We start from the raw sequence: 15,092 nt of genomic DNA on the forward strand, positions 1-15,092 counted from the left end.
GGAGGAGGAGGCTCTTACAGTTGTGACCCTCTGAAGAGGAATGAAGGTGCTTCAGGAGTGAATGCTTCACTTGACAACAAGCATTCTTGTACTAGATGTTTCTGTAGGTGTTCAGTGCTTCAGCAGGCTTACGATTTGTTGTACTGAAGGAATTAATTTTGTCCTGGGACCTGCTGCTGTGCAGTGAACTCTAGAATTGTTCGTGGAGCTGTTGAAAGCTGTAATCAAGCCTGGGATCCTGTGACCTGTGCAGAGCTGACGGACAGCCGTGTTTCATGCCTTGGGGACAGAGCAGTCTGCATTCCTAGTGACAAATATGAAAAAAACTTCCTTGGGGAGAGGGGAGGGAAGCCTCACCAAAGGTTTAGTATGATTTAGCTGGTCTTTCCAGGCTAGATGTGGTCAGTTTATTATCTAACATGTGCAAGCAGTCTTTTGCTTTTGTTACTTGCGTTCATTTGACAAAGCTATATTCTCTGTGAGGTTTTAAAATTAAAAAAAAAAAAAAAAAAAGCATAAGGTGAGCATTGCAAGCTTAAGGAAAAACTTGGCTTGATGTAAAGCTAGGTATCACGGAGTGTCTGACTGCAGTTTTGGCAGATCACTGTTACAACGTCCTTATTTTAGAGTCCCATGTGAAGTTTGTGTTGGTTGAACTTAAGAACTGCAAACTCATTGGTGAAGTGTTTGTGCTGAGTGAGTGTGCTCGCTGGATCAGGGTGGTGCTGCAGGAAATGTCTGCAACTAAATTAGTTGCTGTTTGCACTGCTTTGCAGCACCACCACCCTCCCATATCCCGTGTGGTTATGCATTCCTTACCGTTACCTTAATGCAAGCAGCTGTCTTAAGAATATTTACAGTTCCTCTATTTAAATGTAACTTTCTTCTTTCTTCATTTTTCTAACAGTGGTTAAAGAAATGGATTAAGAAGTGTGATGATGACAGTGAAACTTCTAATTGGATTGCAGCGAACACAAAGGTGGGGGTTTTTCTCATGTTATATATAGACTTACCAGATGAAAAGAAGAATGACAGCCTAATTCCTCTGTACTGGGATTATTCTTTCTGTTGAATGTCATTAGTTAAGAGCAAGCCTTAAAATCCGCAGTACACTGAAGTACTCTTTTTTTGAAGAGCAAAGAGGTGTTACTGCCTCCAGTCAGGTGAGGTTCTTCCCGATAAGTGGAGTTTGCTCTTGTAAGAAAGAGTTGATTGGAGATCCAAAGGAAGCTCAAGTTTTTAAGTCTTTGGGCTCCTGTCTGGCACTGATGGCTTCCCTAAGTAAATCTGTGCCTCACTCCAAGCGTGTGAAACATGTTAACACCACCTGTGGCTTGATTTGGCTGTGATAATTTACATCTGCCTTTAAATCCCCTGGGCTGGCCTCTTGAGGAGTTGTTCATTTCTGCTGGGCAGGATTCCAGATAGAGACTGGCAGAACAGCTGTTAAGATTTTATTATGTAAATGTCTTTGTTCCAGCTAGCCCAACTTTGCCTGAAACTTCAGCATTTGTTCAGTTTAGGATGAATTAAAACAAAGGTTGGCATGGTGGCAAGAAAACAAAAGCAGCAGATGCCATTGGGGCATTAGGAGCAGACCTGGGTCTCAGGACTGCTGAGCCAGGAGGGTGGAAGAAGGTGGGGAGGGTGTGAGGAAATGGCTGCTTTGTTTCCTTAGCTCTGTTGTGTAATTGGTTAATCGTATTGTTTGCAGCAGGGGCTGCTTCTTTCTGGGGCTGGCTGTGTGTTTTTCATTGAACTGGAATGTTGCATTATGGTGAAAGCAGAAACACCCATCATGCTGAAATACACAGTTAAAGTCAGACTGAAATTGTGCAGTCACGGCTGCTTCTTTCTGTTTTGTGGGCTGAGACTTGTGTGGTCCCCGCTTGGAGGCTGAATGTTGCTCAATAAAGTAAACTTGGCTTTTTCTGAGGTGGGTGTGTTCAAAGATGTATTGTGGCTCAAGAACTGAGCCAAATTTGCTCAAAGTTTGCTTGATCTTCAGGTGTTGCCTGTATTAAGCTGGAAGAAGGGCTGGAAAGGGCTGAGTGTAAAGCACACGTAAAGCAGCTTTTAGCCCTGGGTATCAAATATTTGGGACATCAGAATGGCCACAGCCCTACTTTGCCTGTGTTGCAGTCCTGTTTTGCCTGTGACAAAGCCCTTGGGAGCCAGATCAGGTGCTGCTGCTGCTGCCCCTCAGGGGTGTGATACTGGTCACGGCCGTAGGTCTGTTGGTCTTCTACCTGCCCCAGCCTTGGCATGTGCTGCTGAAGACCAGGATCTGAGCTCTCCTTGCTGGATTTTATGATCATATGTTAAGCTTTCCATTACTGGATGCTGTGTTTGTTGAAAAGGCTGAAATGATATATGCATATGTGTTAATGCAGACCAAACATGAATAATGTGCCATTAATGCTGGCTACTGGAAATAGGAAGCTACTTGTCTCTTTCAGACAAGACGGTAAGGGTTTCTGCAGCTTGCTTGCCCACAGACTTAAGCATAGACAGAAATATTATTGTAAAGATGGTCTTCCCACCCCAGCCCCAAGTCTAGATTTTGTCAGCTAGGAGCTATGCGAGTGGTTGGGCTGGTATTTAAAGCACAGCTCAGGCTGTCAGAAATAGTATTGAATGGCCGGAGTAAGAAGACTTTTTGTGGGAAACACCATCCAGAGGACAGTGAGGAGGGGAAATGAGTATGGCCAAGGCACGCTGGCATCAGCCCAGCTTATCTGTTAGTTCCTGTAGTCTCGTGTCAGCTGCAGAAGAGCTGTTGTCCTTGAACATCCCTGTGTAAGCTACTTCCTCTAATACCATATGAGATGCTCCTACAGCAAGAAGATACTTTGGAGCCTAGGCTGTACAGCAGCAACAGGAAAAAAAAAAACCATCAGGGTAATTACACCAGACATTTGAGCAAGCCAACTGTCCTGGAGTCTTATGGTATCCATATCAATTGAATTAACTGAAGGACAATATCACAATTCTTCCTCTCCGAACTGATGCTAGATTCAATTGAGGGGGAAGTTGGCAGGAAATGTAACCCACCCCTTGTAATAATCTCTGGCTTCTTGTGGGCAGCAGAGATGTGAAAGGTGGTAATTTCACACTGCTATAATGATGAAGCACGAGTGACGCTGGCTGCTGGAACATGTGCAATTGGAGCTTCGGAGAACCGGATCAGCCCAGAGCCGTGGGGCTGCCAGCCACCACCTCCTCTTGCCTGAATTGCCTGCTGGCCCTTGGCCAAAGGCACGGAGAAACCCAAGTGCCTATCTGACAGTGACACAGTCCTGCTGCTGTTCAGAGAAGAACCAAGTAAAATCCTTTCCTGCTGTAGTGTGAGGTTGTAGTGATACACTGGGATAGGAATTGCACAGTTGGAGCACACATACACCTGTCCTTACTCTCTCTGTACTATTTCTAGCAGGAAAATGGGGCAGTTGCGTTTGCGGAGGGATGTCTTGTTCCTTCACAGCTATTTGCTTCAGTGACTGCAAGTCAGAGCCCAAATTCTGTGTTGAATTTCTTCATTTTGAAGAACCTAGAAAGGAATTGGATCAGGTACCTTTCGATGCAAAAATCCCCGTTTTCAGTGGGGAAAAACTCTCCAAGTAATTTAATTGCTACTGTGGTCTTCATTGCTGTTTCTAGCTTTTGAAAAGTGCTTTCTCGAGTCCTCCAAGCGTGATGCTGAGCTGCAGTCCTGTCCCATGTGGTCTCCATTCAGGGAAGAAAACTTCCTGTCTTACCAAGATGAAGGTATAAAAGAAAAATACCAGTCCTCCTGGAATGTGGGCTTGAAATCTGGGTAATCCTTTGCAACAGGAGAATGAGAGATACATTTGTTCCAGCTTGCCCTGGGAGACAGAATAGGAAAAGAAAATTAGACAATTGTTGTATAAGAGAATAGAAAAGTGAAACCCAGCTGAATTGGTTTCTGTTCACAAACTGGAGTGATGTGATGCATTTTTTGATAAATTATGTAGAATGGTCTGAATGAAAATCGAGGAGATTTGAGTAGTGAGTTCTGTGGTTTCCTGTATAAGTTGGTTTTTTTGTTGGTTTTTTTTTTTTTGCATTCATTTATTTGCACTTAGGAGACCTGCAGTAAATTCTTTCTACTTGTCCAAAAGATATAGCCCTTGCAGTGGAGAGTGTGCTGGAGTTGATGGCCTTTTACTTCCGATACTTTCACATATGAGTTCAGCTTAACTAAATTAATATAAACTTGAGATAAGCCAATACAAGTTCTTTAACAAACCTTTAGTTCTCAGTCTTCTTGCAGAGAAGGGTTGAATAGTCCCAAGGTTTTGCATGTTTGTTTCTTTTTCAGTTAGTTCTACAAACTTGGTTCTTAAATAGTTCCTTGAATTAAACTAGGCAGGTTTCAGGTATTGTTTGATTCGTGTGGCTTTGGGAATAAAGAAACCACATAGATCAGGTACTTCTGTTAAGTGGACCTTTAAAGGAATAAGAAATGTAGAAAACTTGGATTTATGCATTTATTTTTGGCTCGTAAGGTGTATCAAGACTGCCTGAAAGGTGCCTAAAAGGAGGGGGAAAACTCTATTTCAAACCTGAGTTTGTGATGTTAAGGCAGTGGGTTTTTTGTTGAAGTTAAATTGGTGTTAATGAAAGTTGTTCATCTGATACTAAAAATGCCCCTGCCTTACTGCTTTTGGCTCCTGGCATGTCACCATCTCATTATCTTCCAGGCTAGACAGGGCTTGAATGTCTGATATATAAAACAGGCAGATTTTCTTCTTCCAAAAAAGCTATTGGCCATTTTTCTCCTCTAAGCAAGATAAAATGGCATGAACCCAGCTCTCTTCCTTTTCAGGTCACTTTTTAATGTCTGAACATGCGCTCCCTCTGTACTTTCTGGAAGTCCTACATTTGTTATAACACGTGGAAATTCTGGCAGCCCGGTAGATCCTCCCCGGGCACCAGCATCGAACTTTGCTCTTTCGTTTCTCACCAGCGCAGTTTTGTGCCAAAACTGTGAACAGCATCTTTCCTAAGATGTCAAAGTGCCGTCTTTTCCTCTCAGATGAGCAAGTGTTTAGAATGCCCTGCTTTGCTCAATGACTCTAGGTGTTGTCACAGTGTACTATTTTGCGCTATCCATAATTAAGTTCAGTGGTTTCGGATTTTGTTGAAATGCATTAAGAAATCCCTGTGGTGTTTCAGGATTTTTTTTTTTTTTAGGACAGGTTATAGGTGAAAGCTTTGCTGTGAACGTGGCTGGGAGGCTGATGTACACCAGTTGCCTCTAGCAGTCCCAGAGAGGGCTAATCTGTTTCACCTGCCCTGAAATATGAAATATGTTTCTAATTAGCCTCTCATCCATAGAACAGCAGCTGAGGTTTATGGTGTTCTATGTACACACAGCCTTTTATGACAAAATAGGGATTTTTCTCCTTTGCCAGGTTTGCCCGGGCTTTTGTTTCAAAGTGCAGTGTGTAAGCACAACACTGAATTGTTTTGAGTGGAATGATGTTAATGAGGTCACTTCTGCATTGTAGCATGACAGATAACGTGCAGAATAATCCACCGGTTTAGTAATTTGATTTGCTGGCTATTATGTTGTTGCGTAGCCGTAATTCTCAATAAGATCTTCCTTCCCTATCCTCCTTAATCTATAAATCTCTCCCCCTCATTGCGTTGGTGGCTTGTGTAGCTGTGCTTGTTTCTTTCTGCTGGTGTTCAGCATTTCTTTAGCATGTTCCTCTCATGTCTTTTCCTTGATTTTTTTAATATCCAACTTTTACACAGCTTCATGCATCTGTATAACTTACTGTTTAATCTGTCTTCCTTGTGCTTTGCTTGACAGGCATATAAAGGCTTGAAAAGGATGGCATTCCCCTTAATAAAAGGGCTGTAATTAGGGTCTTTTTGTTCTAGTTTGCATCACAGGGCTAGAAGCCCTAAGCACCGTGTAGTATTGAGACACTGAAGAGCTTGGTCTCATCCTCAAAGACAGGAGAGCAGAATTTCGGTGCTCCTAATTGAGCCTAGCTGTGGATGAGGATGGCCCCACATCCTTGTGGTGTGGACGTGCCCTACTGCGCCTCTCTAGCTTGGCAGGTCATCTGGGAACTGTTTCTCTCTTCTTCCAGTTGTGGGATTTTCCTAAGCAGGAATGATCGCTGCAGCTGTTTGTTTGGATTAGCTGTGTCTTCCACCGAGGCACATGGATGTTGGCATCTCATCAGATGAGATGCGTTTGGAAGAAACTGCACAGCTCTATGACCACTGTCTTCTCTTGAAAAAACATTAATTGCTGTGTGCCCCAGGGTCAGCGTTTGAGTGACAGGGGAGCTGTGTCATGAAGTGACGGGTGCATTGCCACTGTTCATACATGTTATCAAAGTGCACCCTGGCTGATTGAGCAGGGATCTTCACAGTTGTGAAAGATATTGATGGGATAAACCTAAATTTGGGTCCTGAGGTGTTGGTGCAGGATTGGAAGAGAGAGGAGGGCTGGAAAAGGGAAAATAGATGCTGCACTGAGTAGTGTGCTCAAAGAAAAGACCATTTTTGACTCTGAAATTCACAGAACTGCATTGACTGGCTAATTGGGAACAAGCTTGCCTGGCTGAGTATTTATCCTATGGACAGCCCAAGAGGATATCTTGATGTTGTCCCCCCTGAGAGGGCCTGCAAGGGAGCTACTCTGCTTCATTTACTCTGTCTGTAGTACAGCTACTTTGTTTGTAGGACAAACACAGGTGATGGAGAGGAAAGCAGGGCTGGAAAAATCCCCTTATGTGCTTGCTTGCTGCTTGAACCTATCAGAGAAACAACCAGCCAAAAAAACCCCTGAACCAAACCTCAAGGTTGTGACCTGTTGATGGGATGGGAGCGCTGCCCTTCTTGGCTGAACAGGAGGGCAGTGCTCTCCAAACAAGTCCTGTAATAGTGTACCAGCTCCTTTCAAAGGAATGGCTACACCCTTGCTCAGGAAAACCTTGCTAGTTGTGTGGGATGTCACCTGTTTCTGCCCAGTCCTTAACCCTTCCCCTTCAGGATCAGGCAGTAGGACCAAAGCAGGACTTTGAAGAGGAAGAAATGGTGGCAGTACTCAAGAGGAGCGCTCTGCCATTGCTGGGGAGACCAGAATCATGAAAGTGTTTAGGTTGGAAGGGACCTCTGGATGTCATCTTGTTCAGCCTCCTAGCTCAAAGCAAGGATAACCTCAAAGTTAGGTCAAGCTGCTGTGATGAACATTATTTTTCATTAGTGTTCAGGTCTGCAAATTTGCAGTCATCAGGAAGCAAAAGTAGCTGAATGCACTTAAATTATGTTGGCCAAAAAGAAGTTGCAGTCTCTCATGTCTTCCCCCTTGTCTCTTTTCCCTTGTAACCTGCTTTGCCTTACTGCAGACCTCCCTCCCTGCGGTGGGAAGGGCCACGTCTGACAGCTGGAGACCACATTGGTCTTCTGCACCTCCTGAGCTATCTTCTGAGTACTTCTTGGTGTGCAAATTCTCCTGTCTCTTACAATATGAATAGGCAAACTTGTATGAAAATGTAGTAATACTTGGGACACTTGGAGTGGATGTATAAGAATGTGTTGGATTGTGCCCTATATGAAAGTAGCAGTTGTAGACTGAACATGTTGGTTTCTTCCTTTGTTGAGAGTTTATCTGAATGCCAGAATAGGAAATGGTTGCTCTGGTTAGCAAACAGTAAAGACATGCTCCTAACAGAGGAGGGGATTTTATATGCTTCTGAACCAAAAGCTGCAACTGGTTTTACACGAGTGTGGATTACTTGTTTGGATATATTTGTTATTGCCTTGTAGATAAAACTGGCTTTTGCAAAAACTTGATAAATGCTAGTGTGGCTTTGTGTTGAGCTGGACTGAGGAACTCAGCAGGCTAAAATACTTTTTTGGGTTTTTTTTCCTCTGTACTTGCAGCTTGATTTTAACCTGATGAGTTCCTTGGCCCAGTTCTTGTGCAGCTGCTTTGTGTCCCGGCATAAGAGAAGTGCCACGGGGACAGGAACATGCGGCAGAAGAGAGCTGGATTGGCTTCCTTTGCTTGTAGGGGCAGCTTAGTTTATTCTTGCAACTTCAGCTTTGTGTACTCATTGGGATACTACAGAAATAATCTTTTATGCTCTACATGAGTTGAATATCGTTTTAGGAAGTGGCCATATGCTGCTGATGTATGAGAATGATATTGGTGTTATAAAAAAACCCCAAACCTTATTCCCCAAAGATTTCCCTGTGCAGTGCTGCTCTGATATCCTCGTATTTGTCAAAGGCCTCACACCTGAAAGGGAAGCCCCATGCGGGCTTTTGTAGAAAAGCCTTCAGTGAGGTGTCACATGAAGGGGAAAAATGGGACCCGTTGGGAAATGTGGAAGTGCCCCAGGAGAAGTGTCTTTTTAGCTGACAGAAACTTCTTTGAAGCACGCTAGATTCTTGCTGCACATTTTCAGATACTTTTTGGATGGCATTTTACAACTGCAGGTGTCTCGGATTGATAACAGCATGATATCAGCTCATCATTAGGCTTTTTTCAGCTTGGTTGCTGAAGTGGACTAAACATTTGATGGTGAGGAAAGCCAGATGCCTTCCCCTGGGCTGTTATAGACCATCACTACTGCTGTGATTTTGGAGAAGGTCATGAAATTACCCATCTACCGTACCACTATGATAGCAGCATAGATAAAATGCGTTATTCCTTAGGGTTTTTTGCTATCTAGCTGCTCTGATTTTGGAAATATTTTAAGGCCTGACTCGGAAGAGGATCTCGATGATCAAAGGGAAGAAGTAACTCATGCATTTCATTTGACGTGCTATCTCTTACTGCCATGGAAACCCTTCTGACTTCACAAGGCTGTTGTGGGTTCTGTGCTTTCCCTGCTAATGGTGCTCTCTGTCCTGTGAACAGGAATGCCCGAAATGCCATGTCACCATCGAGAAGGATGGGGGCTGCAACCACATGGTCTGTCGAAACCAGAACTGCAAAGCAGAGTTCTGCTGGGTGTGTCTGGGCCCCTGGGAGCCCCACGGATCTGCCTGGTGAGTTCAGGAGTGTGCCTTGCTGGAAGGCGAGGAAGCTGTGATGCAAATGGCATCGATTTGGACTGAAATCTGTGGAATCGGTGTCCCTGTTACAGGTACAACTGTAATCGCTACAATGAGGATGATGCAAAGGCAGCAAGGGATGCACAGGAGGTGAGTCCATAACCTTTGGTGATAAGGGAGATCACCAATCCTGTGGTGTGCTTTCTGTAAACCTATAAATTGCCCCTGAAAAATTTCCTGGATTTGGGCAGAAATCCAAAAGACAGTTAAGTTCCTCCGCAGCTTTGGATTCTTGTTTTGTGCCAGAAAAAAAGAAAAACGTTCAGAGCCACTTTAACCCAATTTAAAGAACATGTTAACTCAGTTGTTATCTGTCATGCTTCCTTGCCTGTTTTATAGCAGCTCTTCACATGAAGTCATCATAATGCCGTGGGTCTGAGACAACAATCCTCACATCCTTTGTAAAATGCTCTTTACTGCAAAGTTCTTAATGCTTAAAGTTCTAAAACCAGGTGTTTAAACACAGCAGACCTTTTGAATGTAAATAAAATAGACTGCTGTCATTCCAGTAACTATACTTGGAGGCTTGGCATAGAAGAAATTTGCGGGTGAAGTTGCAGCTACATTAAACTGTTTTGTGAATATGGATAGAGCCAAAACCCTTTTTAATGGGGAGGTATGGCATGCTGTGTGCTGCAGCTTGCAAAAATACATTTCCTGCATCTCTGTCGAAGTACCGTTATAGCCAAGAACCAAAGTGTTTCCTGCAGCCCCTCCTCCTGCAAATAAGGATGACTTTGGGTGATATGTGCTACCTTTGTACAGCCACAATGTACAAGTCTAACCATGTCTATGTTGTCACTTTTTTCCAGCTGATCTGTCAGTGAGACAAAAATAAGATTAATGGCTGTGTATTGAGTCATCTTGGTTCTCTTGTACTACTTAACGTATGGCATCTTTCCCCTGCTCTATAATCAGTGTTGCCTGGGCAACCTAAGGTTGCCCTTTTAAGCACAGTAATTGTTTAATTAGAATTCCTTATTAGCAAAAAAAAAAAACAAATCTGCTTCTTACTGTTTGTCATGACACTGGAAGCATTTAAGTCCTGTAACTTGAATTGAGAGGCTGAAATTCAAAACTGATCAGGCTTTAGCAATGTGATTCTAATTACTTTCAGGGTTGGGAGGGAGGATGCCACAGCTGTGCTAGGAAGTCCCCTGCATGACAGCGAGCTGCTGTGGGCCTGGCCTCTCATCTCCACACAATGTCAGGGTTAACAGTGCTGCACAAAGCGGCGCCATCTAAGTCTGGCTAATGTGAGAGGAGAGGAAACACCTTTGGAAAGGAAGCTTGTTCTCAGGGTCAGGAAGAGCCCTGTGAAGGGTTTACTTCTCTTGCAGCCATTACTTTGTTTTAACTATTTGTTTTCTTTTTCCCTAATGGGAATTAACACAGCGATCCAGAGCAGCCCTGCAGAGGTACCTGTTCTACTGCAACCGCTATATGAACCATATGCAGAGCCTGCGCTTTGAGCACAAGCTCTATGCTCAGGTGAAGCAGAAAATGGAGGAGATGCAGCAGCACAACATGTCATGGATCGAGGTGCAGTTCCTGAAGAAAGCAGTCGACGTCCTCTGCCAGTGTCGTGCCACACTCATGTACACTTACGTCTTTGCCTTCTACCTCAAAAAGAATAATCAGTCCATTATCTTTGAGGTAGGCGAAAACATGGTTTTCAGGAGTTCAAATTACAAAGCTAAGAGAACTAAGAGAATTAATGCTTGGAGAAGCTCTTGTCCCCAGTTTTACCAAAGAGAGTCTGTCTTAATATTCTGTTGTGCTACAGTGAGAGGCCCTGCTGGGCATCGTGTAGCATTGTCTGCTGGAGGAGGAAGTAGTGTTATAAGATGCTGCCCTCTGAAACAAGAAAGGGAGCGAGGTTCTGTCTTGAACTGGCAAAGGTGACGTTAAAGCTTAAGTCTGGCATTTTGACTTTCCCTGGTGTTGGCTTTTTTCCAAGGCCACTAATATTAAAATTGCACTTGAAGGTCTAAACGTGGAGGAACAATCTGCTTCACAAGTGAAACTGCATTGACTATTTGTGATTTAGAACAGTCCTTTGCTGGTCTGTGTGCAAAACCTAAGCAGGATGCTTCTGTGCTGTGTGCACAGAACTACTGAGCAGTAGTGAAAGCTGTGCTCTGATGCTGCTGTGCATGTACCAGGAATCAGTAGAGGCTTTGCTAATGCTGGTAAAAAAAAAAGAAAGGGAACTGTCTTGTACCACACTGTACTGCTAGTAAGAAAAGGATTTTTTTAGGCTTGCCAGGATATTTCAGGATGAGGGAGACATAAGACTTGCTGGTAAACATGCAGATTCTCTTCTGATCGAATGAAGAAATTTCAACTTTTTCAATCTTGATGGTCAGAGCAGGTTACAAGAGTGTTACACAGTGCATATCTAATCCTGCTTTTTATTTCAGTAATTGTTTCAGTTGGACTGAAGGAAAAAATATCTTCCTTTCCTTCCCCCCCTGAAATATTCCTTTTTTTTTTTTTCTGTCATTGCAGAATAACCAAGCAGACTTAGAGAATGCTACAGAGGTGCTTTCTGGGTACCTTGAGCGAGATATATCCCAAGATTCGCTGCAAGACATAAAGCAGAAAGTACAGGATAAGTACAGGTTTGTTTTTGAATAATCCTCTATCTCAAAGCTGCCCGAGTACCCATATTGCTGCCCCGCATGACAGGAAGTGGCATGTGTACTTGCCAAGCTACAGTGTTCTCCAGAGTCACGTCCCTGGGAAGCTGTTTGCTGTTGGCCTTCTGCCATGCGTTGTGATCATCAGCCGGTCCCTGGGCTTCTGAGAACAGCAGCAGCCGCGTTCTGCGCCAGCCCCTGCAATCGTTGGTGGTGAAGCCCTCAAGCAGATGCTGGCAGCATGTTTTTGTGCCTCTGCTGGGACCAGCCCTCAGGGGAGGTGACAGCCTGCAGGGAGAGGCTCCCAACTCTGCCTTGCATCCGCTCTGCTGAGCAGTAGCTAGAAGATTCAATCCTGTAATGGAAAAATCTTGTCACTAAAAGCAATGACTTTTCATACACTGCAGTTCCTGCACAAAAGGAGCATGTGGGAATGGCCAGGACCAAGATGGGACCTGCACAGTGAGAGCCAAAGAACAAGGAGTGACTTTGTTGTTCTAAGCTGACAGCTTTGGCCTAGGATGAGTTGCCATAAGAGAGCAATCAGCTCTTTTATTTATCTGTTGGATGCATTTGTGCAAAAAGTGGGTGTAGAAAAGCTGTCCTTAAAGAAGAGGGAGAGAGCAGCCTGCCCAAGGAGAGCAGAAGAACCAAGGTCCAGGTGACACAAATGCCAGTGTTTTTTACAGTCCCAGGGGAATCGCTTCTGCACAGTGGAAAAATACAAAGCTGTAAATGCAGATGAGTCACAGGATTATGGCTTGCATTTTTGAGGCATTTTGCCAAAGTAACTGAATTTGTAATGCCTAGCTTGGGACGGGGGGGAAGCCAAGGTAGGGTGAGCTGTAGTGACTAAGGGGGAGTGGAAGGAGCTGTTAAGCTGTGGTGGGCCTGTGGCCCATTCTGCTGTAGTCTGGTGACATGGCTGGGGCTGGACAAGACTTACCAGACCTTCTCTTATGAGACATTTTGTAAGTTACCAACTCAATGGTGGTTTTAAAGGGTATCTCAGATCAATCTGCTTGTTCACTGAAGTCCTCTGAAACTGGATGCTCTTCCAGGGATGGTAACAGCTCTCTAGAAGAAATTAAAACCTAATATAGCCTGAATTGCCTGAAAACATAGTATCCCAAACCTGCCTTCATGTTTCTGGGAAGAAAATATGCATCTGTCAAGCCCGTGCAGGTCCCTAATTAACTAGTTCAGTCATGTCTTAATCATGTCCTGCATGGTGCTCTCTGTGTACTGGTTACGGTGTAGTGGTGCAAGACTGGGACCAAGGATGTTATTGAGGTGGGTTTAAAGAGCTCTGGGAAATTGCAGGAGCTGACGTCCTAGCTAATTTGGTTTCAGCTGTTTTGATCTCTTAGCTTGCAAAGACATTTCTAGAAAACAGGATTAAACCCCCACCAGCAGCAGCAAAATAACTGAAGTTGGGAAAGCAGAAACTGCATGTTTGCTATCACATGCTTCAGAAAACCAATGGGACTTTGTGTACGATGATTTCTGTTGCAACAGCTGATAGCAATGAGAAGAACCAGGACAGTTTTATTCAGATAAATCTGTCGGTCTGATCAGCTACTGAATGGTAGCAGCATAAGGGCTGCGGGTTAAGGTGAGGTGTTTCTGAGTTCAGGCTGCTGTGATATACTCCTCATGCCTACGTGTTAGCAAGTGTTGCAATCAAGGATAGCTTTCTGCTGGGAGATTCCTCCTGTGCACCTCACTCAAGTGAGCAGAGAGGGATGTTTGGCCATTGCTGAGAAAGCCAGGTTCCCAGCTGCAAGAGCCCCTTGGATGCCGTCCTGGCCGATGCGCGTCCCCAGAAACTGAACCGCACAATTCCCAGCAGGAACCGGTAACTCAGCAGTCAGCTCCTGGATTCCAGTTTCTCATGTTACAGCACACCACTCTGGGCTGAGCACTGCTGAACTATGAACCAGCTACACAGCTGCACCTGGGGCCTTGGGAGCTGTTAGTAAGAACTGTCTTCTCCCCTGCGTGCCTAAAGATGATGTAGACTTTGTGTTGCTGCTGGAAGGGGTTTAATCCAGAAATGCCTGCTGCTTATTCATAATTTGCTCTTGGAACCTGAATACTTTAAACGTTTCTCTACTTTTATCTTTTTAGTTGGCTAATGCACCTGAAATGAACATGGCATCTTTTGATATGTTCCTATGATATCACTTTTCCTCAGTATCACTGATCCTGGTAGGACTGTACCTAACTCTGGGATCAGTTTTATTTGCAGCTTCATCTGTTTAAATGAGTGTAGGTGGGAAGATCCTGCAGGGCCTAGTGCCCCTCTGAGACCAAGGAGTTGCGATGTGAGGTAAAACTTGCACTCCAACCAGACCAGTAACCCTTTTTGTAGCTAGCTTGACTGCTTCCATCTCCACTGGGATTTTGGAGGGGAATAAAACTGGGTCAGTGCTCCCGAGGTTTTGCCCAGTTAGTTCCTGGATTTTTGTTGTCCTGATACTACTAAGAGAAGGCGTCAGCCCACATCTGAGGAGAGCTTTGTCCCATTTCGGGTGTCACTGCTAACCTGTGCTCTGGCTTTTGCAAATTGCAGCCGCTGCTTCTTTTTCAGCTATTAATGGAGGTTTCTCAGCTGTAGGGGCTTTGGGGATACTTTTGCATGTGAAACTCTAAATTTGCATGCCGTTTTTTCAGCCAGGGACCTGGAGTCGAGTGACTGGAGTAACTAAAGTCTTAATTAGCGCTGTTAACAGGCTACAAATACGAAGTCCCTTCTCAGGGGATCTCCTCTTTTGGAAGTGAGGTTTAATGTAGGTTTGCATTACTCGATGCTGGGGATGAGCCGTGGTTCCTCACCTGCCGTTTCTGTGCTTGTCCCCCTTTGCTGCAGATACTGCGAGAGTCGACGAAGGGTTTTGTTGCAGCACGTGCATGAAGGCTACGAGAAGGACCTGTGGGAGTACATTGAGGACTGAGACTGGCCCCGCATAAAACGAACTCTGAAACCTTTACCATCTAGAGTGCTCATGCGATTCAAATAAAACACACACAAGGCGCTACGCCTTTTACACTGCTGGTCTGTAGTACCGGGATTCTGTTTTGTTAACAGAAAACTTAAGTAAATTATATTGTAATAAAGAAAAAAAAAAGGTAGATAAACCATTGTACAACAGTATTCTAGGCGGCCAATAAGAGTGTGACAGACGCACTAAAAAAAACCCTCCAACTTTAACTTGTAACGTAGCTTCATTCTCCAAGCCGACTCCTTTTTCTTTTCTATCTTTCTTTTCCTGTGTGTAGTACAGATGAAATTTAAACCAGTTTCTTGGCACTGCTTTTCATGTCCAAACCAGCCAT

The 15,092-nt window shown here is 44.3% G+C and overlaps 1 protein-coding gene across 6 annotated transcripts in view; it reads left to right on the plus strand.

The window, feature by feature from the left end:
• Positions 1-14,808, plus strand: part of ARIH1 (ariadne RBR E3 ubiquitin protein ligase 1) — a 61,317-nt gene extending 46,509 nt beyond the window's left edge. For 3 of the 6 annotated variants that reach the window (XM_087743924.1, XM_087743929.1, XM_087743928.1), the window contains exons 9-15: positions 908-979; positions 3,661-3,768; positions 8,915-9,045; positions 9,144-9,200; positions 10,494-10,767; positions 11,623-11,735; positions 14,626-14,808. In XM_087743924.1, the coding sequence (XP_087600050.1) occupies positions 908-979; positions 3,661-3,768; positions 8,915-9,045; positions 9,144-9,200; positions 10,494-10,767; positions 11,623-11,735; positions 14,626-14,710 (840 nt within the window). In that variant the 3' untranslated portion in view covers positions 14,711-14,808. Of the gene's footprint in view, positions 1-907; positions 980-3,660; positions 3,769-8,914; positions 9,046-9,143; positions 9,202-10,493; positions 10,768-11,622; positions 11,736-14,625 lie in introns of all 6 variants that reach the window. The other 3 variants (XM_087743925.1, XM_087743926.1, XM_087743927.1) reach the window with 3 other exon arrangements.
• The last annotated feature ends 284 nt before the right edge of the window (positions 14,809-15,092 follow it).

Source organism: Nipponia nippon, unplaced genomic scaffold, assembly GCF_047370975.1.
Source record: "Nipponia nippon isolate SJK-2023a ecotype South Korea unplaced genomic scaffold, ASM4737097v1 scaffold_9, whole genome shotgun sequence".
Taxonomy (NCBI): domain Eukaryota; kingdom Metazoa; phylum Chordata; class Aves; order Pelecaniformes; family Threskiornithidae; genus Nipponia; species Nipponia nippon.